This window comes from Fukomys damarensis, unplaced genomic scaffold (assembly GCF_012274545.1).
Source record: "Fukomys damarensis isolate Sample0158 unplaced genomic scaffold, DMR_v1.0_HiC HiC_scaffold_19, whole genome shotgun sequence".
In the NCBI taxonomy this organism is placed as follows: Eukaryota; Metazoa; Chordata; class Mammalia; order Rodentia; family Bathyergidae; genus Fukomys; species Fukomys damarensis.
Window position 1 is genome coordinate 20,648,515 of NW_022900931.1, and position 18,251 is coordinate 20,666,765.

General features: G+C 40.1%; 1 protein-coding gene across 1 annotated transcript in view; it reads left to right on the forward strand.

Annotated features, from left to right (window-relative positions):
- Positions 1-18,251, forward strand: part of Irag2 (inositol 1,4,5-triphosphate receptor associated 2) — a 115,976-nt gene that overhangs the window by 87,797 nt on the left and 9,928 nt on the right. The window contains exons 24-32 of the mRNA XM_010615129.3: positions 685-731; positions 844-908; positions 1,148-1,255; positions 5,103-5,173; positions 8,744-8,801; positions 12,651-12,714; positions 12,800-12,827; positions 13,086-13,226; positions 17,550-17,684. Of these exons, the coding sequence (XP_010613431.2) occupies positions 685-731; positions 844-908; positions 1,148-1,255; positions 5,103-5,173; positions 8,744-8,801; positions 12,651-12,714; positions 12,800-12,827; positions 13,086-13,226; positions 17,550-17,684 (717 nt within the window). The remainder of the gene's footprint in view (positions 1-684; positions 732-843; positions 909-1,147; positions 1,256-5,102; positions 5,174-8,743; positions 8,802-12,650; positions 12,715-12,799; positions 12,828-13,085; positions 13,227-17,549; positions 17,685-18,251) is intronic.

Consider the following 18,251-nt stretch of genomic DNA (forward strand, 5'->3'; position numbering starts at 1 on the left):
TTTTTTTTTTTTTTTTTTTTTTTTTTTTTTTTGGTACTGGGGATCAAACTCGGGTCCTTGCACATGTGAGGCAGGCAGCGGAACCACTGAGCTAAATCCCCAGCCATCCTACTGTATATTTTGAAAGAAAATACTATATACTAACAAATCCCGGTGCCCTAAATTTTCCCCTAAAATTAGGAATGCTTGAGAGAAATTTGGAGGTTCAAATGAGACTTTCCAAACCTTTTGCTGACAGGCTAGGATCAGATTGGGGAGGCTGTCTTTGAACACCTACTAGCCGTGAGTATGAACTATGGATTGATTTTTTTAAAAGAATGATTTCTCTAGCTAGAAACCTGAGAACCATTTTTATCATTGCGTCAAAAGTTTTCAATGGAGTGATAGTGCCCTAAGGAGAAATGCTGTTTGATGCTTATGGAGAATGTTTTACTTAAAGAAAACATGACTTAAGTTCAGAAATTAACTGATTCTTCCCTTTGAGTTTGGAATCGGTTTTGCCCAAGGATTTGTTTTGAGGAGGTATGAGTATCAATATGCCCTATCCTTCCCTACGTCCTCTTGGAAAGAGAAGAATAAATGTAGGTTCATTTAAAATTGTATGAAAATGTTTGCTTCAAATAACCTTTCTGAAATGGAAAATGTCAGGTTGCTGAACTTAAATCTTACTTTCTTTTCCTTCAGGAGAATGGTGTTGAACACTCGTATGCTGAGAACCTGCTGCAGCCCAGGTAGGTGGTTTGTGTTGTGCACGTGTGAATTTCTATACACACTTGTGTTCGTTGCGTTGCCCAGAGAATGCTGCGGGCGTGGCATTCCCAGAGACCGCTTCTCTTTCCACAGGGAACATCTCGCGCTGCCAGCCCCTGGCCAAGCTTCATCCACAGAGAATACTGTAACGTCCACTGGTGAGTAGGCTCGCGGAGATGTGAAAAGAGCTAGGGGGCCAGGGTTTTAGCTCAGTGGTGCTGCGCCTGCCTCACAAGAGCAAGGTCCTGAGTTGGATTCCCCCCTCGTACCTTAAAAAAAAGAGGATTATAACTTTAAGCCTCATGTTCAGCAACCTGCCCAGAGGTGTGCAAATGAGAAGGGTGCAGGCAAATCCTTTTTTTTGCATAGTCTCCGTGCTATGTCTTCCTGTTGGTAGATTCTGGATCAGAAGTTTTGCATATGGCTTCGGGTGATCTTGACTCCAGATCCCCTTGTGAGACCCAGGAGGAAAGAAGATCAGCGTCCACCATGATAGGGGCCCAAGGTAAGCTGGGGTGGGATCGAGTGCAGGTTTCAACTTGAAACACTCAGGAAACCTAGAGGATAGTGAAGTAACTGTCCTTTGTGACGCAGTAATGTTATCTAATAGGAGTTTTTAGAAAATAATTCTTTTTCAAAGTTAATTTTATTGGTCCATTTTAGGTATGCATAATGATCGTAGTCATCGTAGGGAATTTGCAGCTGTACATGATATATATCTCCATTCTTTTTTTCCCATTCCCCTCCCCTCCCATTAGCCCTTCTTTACCTCCTTGTTTACAAAAGCTTTGCTTTCACTTTTTCCTTCTCTTCTTTTTTCCTTTCCCTCCCTCCCTCCCCCCGTGTCCCATTTCCCATTTGAACGTTTTCTTCCCTCCTCCCAATATCTATTATGCATTTTGGACCTCATTTTCCCTTTTGTTTTCTCATACCAGATATACAACCTGTGTGTCCTATTTATTTCAGTCAAGAGTATAATCTCAAGGTGCATTCATTTACCTAGAAATGTCTCCAGTTTATCCTTATTTATGGCAGAGTTGGAAGATAATTCTTATAAAAGTATTCTGGAGGCATAGTTTAAGAAGTAACCATGACTTTCATGTTGAAGATAGTACCTTTTTTCCTCCAGTTTTGTAGATAGAAAAAAAAAAAGTTCCACTATGTTGTTGTAATGTCACTTAAATATTTCCTTATGACTGGGATTAATTAGGCACATGTGGATATCAACTGTGGCACAGATGTGATGTGACATGATCTCCTTAGGAAACTCTTAGAATTTTAATTAAGCCAGGCGTGGTGGTGCACATCTGTAATCCCAGCACTCGGGAGGCTGAGGCAGGAGGATCGCTGTGAGTTTGAGACCAGCCTGGGCTACATAGTAAGTTCCAGGTCAGTCTCAACTACATAGTGAGACCCTGTCTCAAAAAAATTAAAAAAAAAAAAAAAAAAGAGTTTTAATTAGACTCTTACTGGATCAGAGGGAAGGGCCAATTAGTAATCGGTCCACTCACGAGATAACAGAATTAACCAGATGATATGTTAGATCCTACTCTGCTCCCTTACTCTGAAGACAAGATAGTTCTCAACTGTCTCCAGTCAGATGCCACCACAACTGACCCTCATAGGCCATAGGAATGCTTCCATTCCCTCTGAAAAAGGGCCATTGTGTTGTTTGAGCTCAGTATTTAAATTTGAGGTACAGGTGCTTAATTAGAATACTCATAAAATTTTCAGAAATTCAAACCATTTCATGGGCTAATTGAAAAATATACTACACTTCCTACCAATCAAGAAAATGAAATTAGTTGAAAGTGCACCATTGTACCACTTTTTTTTTTAACCTGTCATGTGGACAAAGATGCAAATATTTGATAACATTCTGTTGGTAAGGTTTTAGAGGAAAAAAAGAATTTTTATAGAAGATATAAATTTTTGTAACTACTATAGAGAGAAATCTATCAAAACATAATCCTCTGATACACCAATTCAGTTTCTGGGAATTTATCCTATATATGTACACATATGCAAAATGATATATGTCTAACTTTATTTATTACAGCGTTGTCTGTAATAACAAAATACCAGCAGCAAATTAACTATTGATAAAAAACTATTGTGTAATCCATGTAACAGAACATTACTATGCAGGCAGAAAACATGCATACAGAGACTTTTATTTTTAATAATGCTACCAAAGGGCTATTGCTCCTTTAAAAAAAGTACAGGATGTTACACATAACATGCAAAATTTAGTGGAAGGTCTGGGGATTTAGCTCAGTGATTCCACCGCCTGCCTCACAAGTGCAGGGTCCCAAGTTTGATCCCTGGTACCAAAAAGCGGGGGCGGGGGAAGCACTCTACCAAAATTTAGTGGAAAAAAGATAAAAGTCTTTTATGGATACACAAAATATATCTGGAAGGACAGACAAAAATTACTAACATTGTAGGGAAGAAAACTGGTTTTCTGGCAGACACAGGTAAAAAGGAAATGTTTTCTTTCTTTTTTGGTACCAGGGGCTGAACTTGGGTCCTCGCATTTGCAAGGCAGGCCACAGAACTGCTGAGCTAAATCCCTGGCCGAGGAAATGTTTTCTCTGTAAAACATTTTATACTTTTTGATTTATAAACTGTACAAATCTATTATCTGTCTTAAAATTTAAAGAACTAAAAAACTCCAAAGGGAAAAATGTATGTCTCTTAAAAAATGGGTGCCTGTTTTGTTGTTTTTCCATATACATTTAAAAAAAATACAGGTTTTAAATCTATTTTTTCTTTTTTTTAAATTGAGTTTATTGGTACACTTTAGGTATACAGTACAGTTACATTCATCATTGGGATCTTGTACCTTTACATGACAGGTCTTGGTTCTCATTTTTCCCCTTGTCCCTGCCCTCCCTTCACCCCTCCTCCCCTCCCCCTTTACAAACACTTCATTTCCATTTTGTCATTTTCTCCTATTTTTTTCTTTTCCCTTATTTCCTTTCCCCTACCCTTCCCACTTTCCCTACACCTTTAGCCCCTTTCTTCCTATTTCACATTGTCGATTATCTCATTAGGATCTTATGTACTATTACAGTTTATTCACACCAGAGAAACGATTCGGTATTTAAACATGTGTGACTTATTTATTTCACTTAGGAGTATATCCTCAATAGGTATCCATTTTCCTGTGAGTGAATCTAATTTCTCAGTCTTTATGGCTGAGTAATATTTTATTTTATAGAAAAATCTATTTTTTCTTAAAGCCGCCCTGTCTGCAGCTGCTGAATTCTGCCTGTGCTAAGTGCAGGACAGTGTGTTACGTGGATGGGAGAATAATGACCTGTAGTACATTTCAGTGCACAATACACATAAACAAGAGGAAATTACAAGAGGGAATGGCACGATTTAAAAGTGTTCTTTTTCTTCTTAGTTTGATAACCTTGTATTTAGGAAGACACCTTGTTTTATTAGGATATCATATTTTGATATCAACCTTGCATATGTACTTTTTAAAAACCTGTTTGCCAAGCTATGCAAAAAGCCAGAGTTACTAATTGTTTTTCTTTCCTACATCCAGTTTCTATGATCAGATCCAATAATGTGTTTCAGGTTTTTTTAAAAGACTGCATTAGATTTTTTTCCCCTTTGGTTTTTCTTTTAAAGCAGCTTCCTCTTTGAAAGGCCACTGTATTGGTCGGCTGTCCCTTGCTGGAATGAAATCCTGACTTATACAACTTACAGGAGCAGAGGTTTATCTGGCTTACAATTTGGGAGGCCCACGGTCAGCTGGCCCTAAGCAGAAACATCATAGCTAAAAGCCTGGCTGAGGAAAGCTGCCTAATCCATGGCAGCCAAGAAGCGGAGAGTGAGGGCAGAGCCAGAGAGCAAGGGATGGCGGACTGGTACAGTTCCCAAGGTCAGGGCCCATGCACGAGCCACTGCCTTCAGCTGTGTCCTGCGTCTCCTAGTTTCCATCGCTCCCCGTAGTGCCCTCAAATTGTAATCTCTCTACTGGATCAATCCACGGATGCAGCAGAGAGCAGCCTTATGATCCATCACTTCCCAAAGCCTGCCAGTAACCAATGTTGCAGCACAATGAACCCTTTTAAGGGACACATTACGTCCCAACCACAGTGGCCGTTCATGCAGATGTTCATTTCTATTGAGAAATCTTCCCTGCCTTCGTTTCCTTCTGGATCACAGCTGCTGCCTTCTTGACTGAGTCCAAACATTTTGGAGGTACCTAATTTGTCTCACATATTAAGGCTCTTACCATGGACTGGTCCCTCTCATTACCACCTTCCTTATTTCTCCCTCTTTCATTTGTTATTGACCCTCCAGCTGTTTTCTGTGTTTCCTTTTTGTTGTAGGCACCAGTTCAGCTCAGGAGAGTATAACATGCCAAGGTTCGAAGAGCAAGGGTAAAACTCTGTCCAATATGGTAAGAAACTGAGCACAGGTTCATCTTTCAGGGCCATAATAGTGGAACATAATATTTTTTCTCTTCAAATTCATCTTCTTTGAATTATTCTAAGTAACTTATGAATTTCATGCACAAATTCAAACATTTTGCAGTCCTTGGTATAAATGAGTTAACTCAAGTGATATTATACTACAGTGGTAAAACTGTCTCTTTAAATTTTCAAAGTACTCAGAATTATTATTATCTTTTAAAAATATTATGAGGTAAATAGAATTATATCATATTTTATAGACAAGTTGAAGCCAAAGTGTCCCTGTGATTTGTCCAAGGTTACACAATAGAAAAAGAGCTAGAGCGTCTTGTCTCCATATTGATTATTCACTCATTCATGCATTAAAGATCTATCAAATAAGCTAGATATCTCTCAGCAGAGGACTGTTTATGTAAATGAATTCATTAATGAAATAAAGTTGACTAACAGTGGCATCTTCTTAAAGATAAATTCTAGCTGGGTGTGGTGATACACGCCTGTGATCTCAGCACTTGGGAGGCTGAGGCAGGAGGATCACTGCTTATGAGATCAGCCTGGGCTACATGATGAGTTCAAGGTCAAGGTCAGTCTGAACAACATAGCAAGACCAAGACCTTGCCTCACACAAAAAAATCTAATCAGGTGAAGAAATAGATAATTACCAATAATTAGAGAGCAATTAGTGATTATGAAAGATTACTTGGGATGGAAGGCCAGAAATGGTATCATAGAAGAGACATTGTGTGAGTGGTATTGAATGTTATACAACCACATGGCAAAACCTTACAAGGTTTTGTAAAGATAGCTCTGTTTATAGAAAATTCATCTCATGAAAGAGAAGAATTATTACATTGCCACCTGTGTGTTATTGAGCTACAGGTGTAATAACTATGGGTCCAATTCTGTGGTTCTTCAAAGTTCTCGCTTCTGTGTTAGTCTCTCTTGTGTATGTGAGGAGTTTTGTGTATGTTTCTGTGGCTTTCCTCTCCATATATATTGCTTTTAGCCCAATATGTGAACATTATTGTAGGTAGGCCAATATGGAGGCAAGCTAATACAGACCCATGAAAACTCACACAAAAAGTGGCATGGACACATTTGGGTAATAGGGTAGATTTAAAAAACAAGTTCCAGCCTATCAGGTTGAAGGAAGTAGAACACTTGGATATGCGATTTATCATCTTTTGGTGTGAAGTATAGAGAAGGTGCAGTGTTGACTACCATATAATCCAAATATAGCTTCCCCTTGTAACAGGGGAATTCACCTGCTTTAGATTTTTTGTAGTAGAGTCTATTGAGGAAAAAATTCTTTCTCGTCTAAAAAAAAGACATTAAGACACTTCAAGAGATGATGGATTAGGAAAACAGTAATTGAGGTTGTAGGATTGGGTAGGATATACTTGTAATAATTCAGATGGGAGAGGAAGCTAGTGTGAGCTTGGTAAGGATGGAGAAAAGGAGACTAATCTGTGATATATTTAGGGGGTGGAATTATAGCAGTGTGGGAAAAGGGAACCACTCAGGTTTAGGGTTTATCAGTAAAAATGGATAGAGCAACATGAGAAGGAGGCAGGAAGAGGAAGAGTAGAATTTGTGAGCTAAAAAGATCAATTTGAGAAAAGTCAAGTTTTGGGTGGATGTGAGACACCAGTGGTCTTCAGAGAGCTTTTCTATGTGGCTTTGTTTCCGTATTCATAAATTCACCCACCTGATTTTTAGGAGTGGATTTTTATGCAGCACAGGGTTACAGAATTGTGATGAGCAGCGTCTGCTAGAGGAGGCTGGGGCAGAGCAGATGAAGGGGCTGTGATGGCAATATGAGAGGAAACCAAGGGAAACGAACATCTGCAAGAGCGAGGGATGTACAGGGTTTTGTTTAGATGCTAGTGAGGTCAGGTAAGATAAAGATTGGTGATTGTCCATTGGATTTGGCGAGAAGGAGATCACAGCTAATGGATGAGAACATTTTCCATGGAGTGTGGCTCCGGGAGTAGAGGAGTCAGTTTGATCACAAGTGGAAGTGAAGAACTAGAAGCAGCATTCAGCAGTGGGCAGTGGTCCAGAGAAAAGAGCTGTTGCTAGGAAAGGTCATGAGATGAAGGGAGGATTCAGAAAACTTGAGAATATTGGCACAGTGATGAGAATGAGCCAGTGCTTTACCTATAATGTTATATTTGTTGCCGGATGTGGTGGTGCACGCCTGTAATCCCAGCACTCAGGAGGCTGAGGCAGGAGGATCGCTGTAAGTTAGAGGCCAGCCTGGGCTACATAGTGAGTTGAGGGCAAGCCTGAACTACAAAGGGAGACCTTGCCTCAAAAAAAAAAAATTATATATATATATATATATCTTTTTGTTTGGTTTGATTTGATTTTTTGAGACAGGGTCTCACTGTATAGTTGAGACTGACCTGGAACTCACTATGTAGCCCAGGCTGGTCTTAAACTCACAGCGATCCTTCTGCTTCAGCCTCCAGAGTGCTGGGATTACAGGCGTGTGCCACCACACACAGCTATATATATATATATATATTTATATTTGTTACATTTTATTGAAAACTTTATTTCAGTTGTCTAAAGATTACATGACATGGTATCAGTGACTCTACTAAGGATTTTTGTCTTATGCTTACTTTTTTGGGGTATCTGATATAATTCTACCCCCAAAATATATCACAGATTAGTCTCCTTTTCTCCATCCTTACCAAGCTCAAACTACCTTCCTCTCCCATCTGAATTATTACAAGTTTCTCCTACCCAATCCTACAACCTCAATTGCTGTTTTTCTAATCCATCATCTCTTGAAGTGTCTTAATGTCTTTTTTTAGACGAGAAAGAATTTTTTGGGGTACAGGGGATCAAACTCAGGGCCTTTCGCTTGCCAGGCAGGCAGCGGAACCATTTTACGCTTACTTTTTAATGGAAAATTTCTTTGGTTTTCTAAATTTCTCTATTCATATGAGAACATTTAATAATATCATTAAAAATGATGGTGTATGTCAGGTTTTCCCTGTAGAGTTTCCTGGGTAATGCAGTACAGCCCTGTTTTTATATTAACTCTTGCTACAGGGCCTTAAAATAACATTCATGTGGACTGAAAGCCTCGCATAACACAATTTTAGCAGCTATGTGTGCCTTAGTTTGCCCCAGAGCCCATACAGGAAGCCACACATGCTGGCTCTGGATCACCCCTTCTTCCTCTGTTCCTGCATTCAGTCCTCCTGCCCCTGCAGAGACTTTCCACACTACTCAAGCCCTGGGGTCTCTCTCCTTTCCATGTAGAACATTTGTTTATCTATGCCTCATTCATTTGGCAACCAGTCTTAGTTTGCTTCGTGTTAACTTGTATTATATAGTTTGCCAACTTTTCATACAATTGTATTCTTTTTGTCTTAACTAGATTGGAAGTTCCTTTGGAGCCAGTCATTTTTTTTCTTAACCCTTACTATAATTCCCTAAGTACTATAGCATGCTTTTGACAGAGGAGAGTTAAGACCGGACAGGAAGCTGTGAAGGGTGACTGCTCTAGGTGTCGCAGTAACATTTCCTTATGATTTTAGGAAGCCAAAGAGGAGCCCAAAACAATACAAGGAAATAGAAAAGAATGTGCTGCAGGAGGTAAGAGATGGTTTCTTTCTACCCCATTTGAATTTTTGCTCCTTGCTGATATTTTTTAGGTGTGATCATCTTGAGTGAGCTGTGTCATCTGCCAGTCTGGAACCTTTGTATAGAATCAGCCAGTTGGACTCCATCTTGATTGTACTTGTATCATTTTCAAAAACCACACTAACACTACATGGACTCTTTGTCCTGGAAGACTTGTGATAATAACTAGTGCCCCATTGTGAATTCAGATCCAAGCCAATGTTGGTGGTAAATTCTATGCTCTACTTTTTCGATTTATTTTTCAGTATCCTATCTAAAAGTAAATGACCCAGGATTTACAAAAGGAGAGCTGCTATGCTTTTTCTACAGCTTGTCTTCATTAAATGGAAGAGTGGACAGTTATATAGATTTTAGGCTGGGCCAATCTGATCAGCTGTGTGATCTTAGCAATTATATAGCCTGAGTTTCAGTTTTCTTGTTGGCACCGGGGATGGAACTCGGGTCCTTGTGCTTGCGAGGCAGGCGGCAGAACCACTGTGCTAAATCCTCGACCCTGAGTTGTAGGTTTCTCATCTGTGAAATAGAAATGATAAAGTAAAAATGTATCTACTACATTGAAAACATACTGTATGCTGAGTACTAGGCTAAATTCTTTATGTACATTTTTTCTATTCTCCAAGTACATGCTGAGGTAAGTAACTTGTGACTCAGTTTCCTACCCTGTAAAAGGTATAAACTAACAGCATCTGCACACAGAAGTATCTAAACACAGGTTTGCTGCGAGGATTGAATAACTTAGTACATTCGAAGTTCTTACGTAGGAGATTACGCAGATATTCTCATAAAAGTTAACTATGATATAAAAATAATATCCTTATCATATAGATGGCTTAAGGAGGTTGTGATTATTTGAAGATCACTTATCTGTGAGAGCAAAAGCTCAGATTTAAGTCCAGTATTGTCCAGCTCACATCTTACGAAATGGAGAGGGCTGAAATCTTTTACTCTAAAATCAGAAACAAGACGAGAATGTCTGCGATCACCAATGTTCAATACAGTTCTTGAAACACTAGCCAGAGCATTTAGCCAAGAGAGCTAAAAGGAATGTGCATAGGAAAGGAAGAAGTTAAATTATCATTGTTTGCAGATGACATGATCCTTTACATAGAAGATCCCAAAAGACTCCTGCAATTAATAATCGAATATTTTAGCTCAGCCATATACGCAGTCAGAGTTCCTGTACACCGGTTACAAACTCCAAGATGGAAAATAGGGAAATAGTACCTTTCGTAATAGCATAAAAGAAGAAATTCTTAAGAATTAATCTAATCAAGGAAGTGAAAGAGCTCTACAGTGAAAACTACAGTACTCTGAAAAAGGAGATGGAAGAAGATATACAAAAATGGAATGATACTCCCTGTGCCTAGATGGACAGACGCAGTGTAGTCAAAATAGCATACTTCCAAAAAACTTAATGCAACCCCGATCAAAATATCAATTGCATTCCTCCCAACTAGAGAAAGCAATACTAAAATTCATATGGAATCAGAAGAGACCTAGAATAGCAAAAGCAATTCTGGGCAATAAGGGCAAGGCAGGAGGCTTCCACAAGTTACACTTCAAAGTTACAGTGATAAAAATAGTATGGTATTGGCAAGAAGACTTGTGGATCATTGGGACAGAACAGAGAATGCAGAACCAATACTAGGTGCACTCAGCTACCTTATCTTCGACAAAGGGGCCAAATCCTTTTGCTGGAGGAAAGATAAGTCTCTAGCCAATGGTGCTGGGAAAACTGGTTAGCCACATAAAGGAAGATTGAACCTTGACCCGCATCTCTCGCCATGCATGACAATCAAAATAGTTCAGAGACCTGAATATTAAAACAATTTGCTGGAACACAAAATAGGTTAAAGTCTTGAAGACATAGGTACAGGCAGACTTTTAAACAGAACCTTGGTTGCACAAGAAAGTATATTAAAAAATCAACAAATGGGACCATATCAAATTAAAAAGCTGCTGTGCAGCAAAGGAAACAACCCACGGAGTGAAGAGACAGCCTAGAGAATGGATTAAAAAAAATTGCCAGCTGCTCCAAAGACTAATGTCTGGGAGGTATGAAGAACTCAAAAGAAAAAAAAAAATTAGCGCCCCCCCATTTGAAGACCCAATCAAATAGTGGGCATCTGAAACGAATACATTCTCAGATGAAGTACAACTGGTCAATAAATACTTGAGAAAATGTGCGACATCATTGGCCATTTGAGAAATGAAAATCAAAACAACTCTGCGATTCCATGCCACTTCTAAAAGAATGGCCGCTATCAAGAAATCAAACAATAACAAATGCTGGAGTGGCTGAGGGGGTAAAGGAACCATTCTTCCCCGCTGGTGGGATTGCAGACTGACATAACCACTGCGGAAATCCGTATGGATATTCCTTTAAAAAAAGCACAAAAACACAAAAAACTAAGACTAAAACTTTCATTTGACTCAGCTCTTCCCCTTCTACGTATCTTACTTGAAAGAGTTAAAGTCATCGTATTATACTGATGCACGCATACCACGTTAATAGCAGCACAACGCGTAATAGCTAATTCTTGGATGCAATCTATATATTCATCCAAAGCTGAAGAGAGAGAATATGGCATTTATACGCAGTGGAGTACTACTCTGCCATAAAGAAGGGTAAACTCGAGTCATTTATAGGAAAATAGTTGAGACCATAACATTGAGTGAAATAAATCAGACACATAAGCTTAGGGCTGGGGATTTAGCTCAGTGGCACTGGGCCTGCGACACAAGTACAAGGTCCTGATTTCGATCCTTAGTACAAAAAACAACAAAAAAAAATCATTTAATATATGAGCTTAAATATTGCATGGTTTCTCTTATATGGGAAACCCAAGTTATAAATAAAGAACAAAATAGAAGGTATGGAGATAGAGCTTTCTCAAATTTGAAGAGGATCAAGAGGTGGAGGAGAAGGAGAGGAGGAATTATGATGTGTTATGTACACGTGCCAGCTCCACACAAGGAATATAAACATATGTGCTGTAAACATGTACCAAGAAAAAGGCCTGTTTAGAATCAGTCTTTCTGGGCAGCTCCTTAGTTGTTCCTTTGCTCCGGTATCTGCTTCCAGCATCTCTGCTCCGTTTGGATGAGAACGCGTTTTATGGGTATCAGCCTAGTTAGGGAACAAAGGAATCCATCTTCTTTATCTTCAGTAGCCTCAAGCTCACGAAGACCTTCTTGGGTTTTACCTTCCATGAATACACCACAGGGCTCAGGAAACCTGCACGCTGGATCCCTGCCGGACCTCTTCGTTCCTCCACTCTCACCGACTCGGCTTCAGAGTGGCTTAGTCCGTGTCCACTAGAGTCCGAGGTAGAAGGGTGCAAGAGATGTGGCTGTGTGCCGGAGAGCCCAGGTCCCGCCCACGGCGGCCTCCCTGAGGCCAAGGAACCCCTGATGGAAGGTGGGATAGCTGTGCCAAAGGCCAGCAGAAGACGCTCAAGGCCAGGGCGAGGACCAGAGCTCCTCCCGGGGGAGCATCAGGCAACAGCCTGGAGCGCAGCTGAAGAGAACCCAAAGCGGCTCAGAGGGGAATCGGCCTAAAATCTTGTCTCCCGTTGTTTTACACCCTTCCCTAGAGCCGCACTCACCCGCCTGAACGGGCTGCTCCCGCTGGAGTTGCCCATTAGGCACCACAGGGTTGCGGTCCATCGTCCCTGGGCATTGCTGCTTCCGGGGCCCTGAATGATGGGAGGAACATCGTGGCGGCTCACGTTATGGTACACAGGAAGCGGAGGATGTTAAGCCTTTGTAATCAATATTTTATTTATTGTCTTTTAACAGAGACTACGGTTTCCTCTCCTCCGGTAACCACTGGAAAATTGCTTAATTTTAGACAAAGTGACAAGTAAGCTCCTTTTCATGTTGCAACTTGGCATGTTGTATGTTTCTGTTGCATTGTGTTTAATTAAATTCTTTGTTCCATCCTACAGCACTTCTGCTAATGAGAAGGAGGTGGAGGTGAGTTGAAAGCAATTATTTTTTCTTTTAAAAAAAAAGCGTTCCAGACTCACCTGCTACTGTTGCGTCATGCTTTTGCACACACGTTCACACGTTTGGTGTCTGCCTGGCTTGGCAGTGAGTGCAGGTAAAGCCTGTGAATGCCAGCGCTGTGTGTCTAGGAGGGGACAGGAATGTCTCAGTCTAATCCTGTGTTGAACTGAAATATCTGCTCACATCCAACTTTCTCTCCTCACCTGAACGTTGTTTTGACAACAGGCAGAATTTCTCAGGTTATCTTTGGGGTTTAAGTGTGACTGGTTTACACTGGAGAAAAGAGTGAAGCTTGAAGAGAGGTCCCGTGACTTGGCAGAAGAAAATTTGAAGAAAGAAATCACCAACTGTTTAAAGCTCTTAGAGGTGAGGATCAGAACATTCTGGAGCTATACATTTGATTGTGTTTTGTTTGTTTGTTGTTTTGAGACAGTCTCACTATATAGTTGAGACTGACCTGGCACTCACTATGTAGCCCAGGCTGGTCTCGAACTCACAGCGATCCTCCTGCCTCAGTGCTGGGATGACAGGCTGACTGCCACCACGCCCAGCTTGATTGTGTTTTTAATGATGCTTTGATAGCTACATATGGGTTTATTTCAATGACTAAGGTCAAAATGCCAGTTACTAAGCTCCACAATTGCCCCATTTGTGAATTAATAAAAAATTTAGGATCGGGCTAAAGTTTCACTGATTAGGAAGTATCAGAAATAAAACAAAAAATGTCTTGAAGTAGGTTTTACACGTGCTGTTTTCTTTCTGGATTTTCAGACAAATTTCAGGCAGAAGAGGAGTCATGTAGAAAGCTGAGCCATAGGAGATACTATAAATCATTTTAAGTTTTGTGAAAAAGAATCAAGAGTTTTTATTTCCATTTATGATTAACTGGAAAAAATGGTGACTGGCGTTGTCTTAGCAGGTGATATTTGAGCTCACTGTAAAGTACTGAGAAAAGAAGGAGGGTTCATGCAAAAGTATCAGCTATTAACCCTTCATCCTATAAAGTTAACATGGGCTTAGAGATGGCTTTGGAAATTAAGGTGCTTAATTTTAGAGGAAGAAAATGAAAATTGGGCAACGATTTCTATGAAAATTTAGCATCTTTTGCCAGGGATTTAGCTTAGCCGCCTGCCTCGCAAGTGCGAGGTCCTGTGTTCAATCCCCGGTACCAAAAAGAAAAACAAAAACAAAAACAAAAAAATTTAGCATCTTTTAGTTTTCCTCTATACCCTAGCTTCTGGTAACCACCTTTCTACTTTCTATTTTCATGTATTTGACTGCTTTAGTTATCTCATATAAATATCTATGAGCCATATGGTGCCTGTCTTTCCGTAACAGGCTTATTTCACTTAGCGTAACATCTCTAGGGCTTATCCATTTTGTACCGTGTGATAGTATTGCCTTCCTGTTTAAGGCTGAATAACATGCTATTGCATAGTGAAATATGTGTCTATACACACATGCATATATATGCAACATGTTCCTTACCTGCTATTCCCCGATGGATATATGGGTTGCCCCTTTTTGCTGGCTATTGTGAATAGTGCTGATGTGAATATGAATGTACAAATATCTCTTCCAGATTCTGCTTTTATTCCTTTTTTGGGTGTCTATCCAGAAGTTGAATTTCTGGGTCATAGGGTAATTCTATTTTTGAGTTTTTGAGAAAACCACTGTCACGTTCCCCCTACCCTCTGCGCCTTTTTACATTGCCACAACCAGTAGAGAGTTTCCAGTTTCTCCAGCCCCTCACCACCGCAGTCCTTTTCTGTTTATTTCTGTACTTGCCATGCTTGTGGCTTTGGTGGTTTCGATTTGAAATTCTCTACGCTTGCTGCCCAATTGTATATCGTCTTTAGAAAAACGTTATTCATGTCCTTTGCCCATTTTTGAATCAAATTAATTATTTTCTGTTGTCGACTTGTAAGAGTTCCTGATATATTTTCAATATAAATCACTTTTCAGCTCCAAGACCCAATATTTTCTCCTTTTCCATAGGTTCTCTTGTCCTTCGCTCAGGGGATTGGGTCCTTTGATGTAAAAATATTTTAAAATCTGATAGGGCTCCACTTTTTCAAATCCAAGAAGTCATTGCTGGATTCAGAGTCAGGGTCTTACGTTTAGGTCTTCAGTCCATTTTTGGTGAATTTTTTTGCATAGTGTAAGAGGGTTCAGTTTCATACTTTTTCAGTTTTCCTGACAGTGTTTGCTGAAGAGACGATCCTTTCCTCATTGTGCGTTCTTGGCACCCTTGTTGAAGATCATTTGATTGTATGCATGAGGGCTTCCTTTGGGACTTGGTCTCATCCACTAGTCTGTATATCTTTGGGAGAGGGCAAATTACCAAGGATCCAGTCCAGGGCCTTTACTCTGAGTTACATCCCCAACTCTCTCCCTTTTTCATTCTGAGACAGGGTCTTGCTAAGTCACTAAATTGTCAAACTTGAGATCCTGCTGCCTCAGCCTCCTAGAGTGCCGGGATTACAAGCATGTGCCATTACGCCTAGATCGTGCCTTTCTTTTTAAGCCTAAAAAAGTAATAAAATTCTAATGGTATAATTGACAATGTGAAATAGGAAGAAAAGGGCTAAAGGTATAGGGGAAGTGGGAAGGGTAGGGGAAAGGAAATAAGGGAAAAGAAAAAAAATATGAAAAAGGAAAAAATGGAAATAAAGTATTTGTAAATAGGGAAGGGAGGAGGAAGTGAAGGGAGGGCAGGGGTATAGGGAAAAAATGAGAACCAAGATCTGTTATGTAAAGGTACAAGATCCCAACGATGAATGTAACTGTACAGTATACCTAAAATGTACCAATAAACTCAATAAGGAAAAAAATAGTAAATTTCACTACAAAAGAGCTTCATGGGTTAAGGAAAGTATCAAGTTATGGGCTTTGACTTTTTTTTTTTTTCCTTTGTACTGAGGATTAAACTCGGGATCTTGCAGTTGCAAGGCAGGTGGTGGCACCACTGAACTAAATCCCTAGCTGACTCAAGTAATTTTTGTTATTGTTGTTTTTCAGTACTAAGAATTGAGCCCAGGTCCTTCCTGCTGAGCTGTGTCCCCACCCAATTTTCATTTTTTATTTTGTGACAGGGTCTTGCTAAATCACTACATTGCCCAGGCTAGGCTTGAATTTGCAGTCTTTCTACTTTAGCCTCCCTGAATGTTGGGATCACAGGTGTGTGCCAAGATGCCTAGCTTTGTGTCATTTTTTGTGCCAGAGCTTTAGAAGGATTGGCATTATTTCTTTTTCTATGTTTGGTGGAATTCCCTAGTGAAATCCCTCGGCATTTCTTTATTGGAAGGTTTTGGATTACAGATTTCATGTCCTTGCCAGTTAGAGGTCTGTTCAGATTCCTTATTTCTTCATGATTCAATCTTTTTTTTTTTTTTTTTTTTTTGGTACCCGGAATTGAACTTGGAACCTTGTGCTTGCAAGGCAGGCGGCAGAACCACTGAGCTAAATCCCCGGCCCTTCCTGATTAAATCTTGATTACCCATATTGTTTTGCTACCACCTAACATCTGCTCTTCCCTTCCTAACTGAAAGTGGTTATTTGAACTACTGTAGAAAATTGCATTTTGGCAATGGCTGTTCTTGTTGGTTAACAGTTCCCTGGCTGCAACTTACAGATAGCTGTCTGTTTTCAAAGCGGCTGTCACCATTAGGTGCCAACTGCGTGCAAAGCAGCTGACAACTATTAGCTCTCATATTGCAGTATTTTTAGAAGGGTAATGTCAGATTCCATTTAAAAGGTGAAGAGATCAGAGAGATTGATAGTGTTACATTTCCAGGATTACAATGCAGTTTGTAATTCACGATGCCTCCATTTTGTTGTTACCACTTTCCTTAAGGATACACAAAATAATGGCGCCTCTTGTACCGGGGATCGAACTCCGGTCCTTGAGCTTGCAAGGCAGACGGTGGAACCACTGAGCCAAATCCCTGGCCCCTGGTGCTTTGGATTTGGACATATCTTAGTCACCCAGCTGTTGAGCAGTAGATTGTTTGCTTCCCAATCTGCTACTCCCGCCTCTACTCGTGAGAAGGTCAGCCTTTCAGCAGGAAGGGTGACATCGGAGATAAAGGACACAGATTTCAGAGAAGTTTGTTATTTTTTGATTTGTGAGACTGGGTCTCGTCACACAATTCAGGCTGGCCTTGACCTCCCCGCGATCCTTCTGCCTCTGCCTCCTGTGTGCTGGGATTACAGATGTAGTCAGAGCTAGTTTTCACTCTGGTATGTTCGTTGCTTTTCCCCAAATTCCAACCTATATGCTTCCTGTGGTACATGCAAATCATTTATGATAAGCATAAACTCTTTACCATTAGCAATTAATGATAGCCCATCTTATTAGCCATAGATTAAGATGTAAATGCACACGAGGGGAGAGAGTGGCATATTTTGGAAGTACAAAAAACGGGGATCAAGAAAAAACAAAATGGAGGGCCAGTGGCGCAGTGGATAACGTGTCTGATTATGGATCAGAAAAAACTTAAAAGGCCTTGTGAGCAACTGAACGCATCCACATGCTAACCAACAGATACATTAAGATTTGGTTGTCATTCATTCTTGATCTTGGGCGCTGCTGGTCACCCATCCACCAAGATGAGACTACAGTGCAGTAGAGAATCACTTGCCAAGTGCTTGTATTGGGTGTGTTTTAATACTTTGCTCTCTGTGCAGTCTTTAACACCTCTGTGTGAGGAAGACAGCCAGGCCCAGGAGATCATTAAGAAGCTGGAGAACAGTGTCACGTTTCTTAGCCAGTGCACAACCCGAGTGGCTAGTCGGGCTGAAATGCTCGGAGCCATCAATCAGGTAAACCTCTCTCCGCTTCGTTCCCTGAGACGCACTCCTAGGAATGGGTTTGTAGGGATACTTCTGCGTTATGTAATATGTACATGTTAAATACAGGCGACTGAAATACACCAATGAAAAGGTAAAGAAAAATCTCTCATACTAATGTTAGCCAGTGACCATCATCATAAAAATTTTGTTGTATATTCTTGTACACATTCCCTTCATATGAAGTTATAAACTGCTTCTAAATAATAATATTTCCTTTTCATTCAATGTATAGCATATATATAGCTTGTGATAGAAACGTGCACACGCCACCATTTGGGGGGCTTTACTGGTTGAATAGATATGCCTCATTTAATCAGTTATATTTGATTATTTCAGGATATTCTTAATATTTTGCTGTTACAAATAATTCTATAATAAATGTCCTTATACATATATCATTGTACACTGATTCATAGAGAAGTACAATTTCAAAATTTATGGGCAAATCAGGGAATTGGCTTTCAAACATATGCTAAGCAGACATTAAAATCTATTTTCTTAAGGGAGAGATACTTCTCTCTTTTTTTTTTTTTTTTG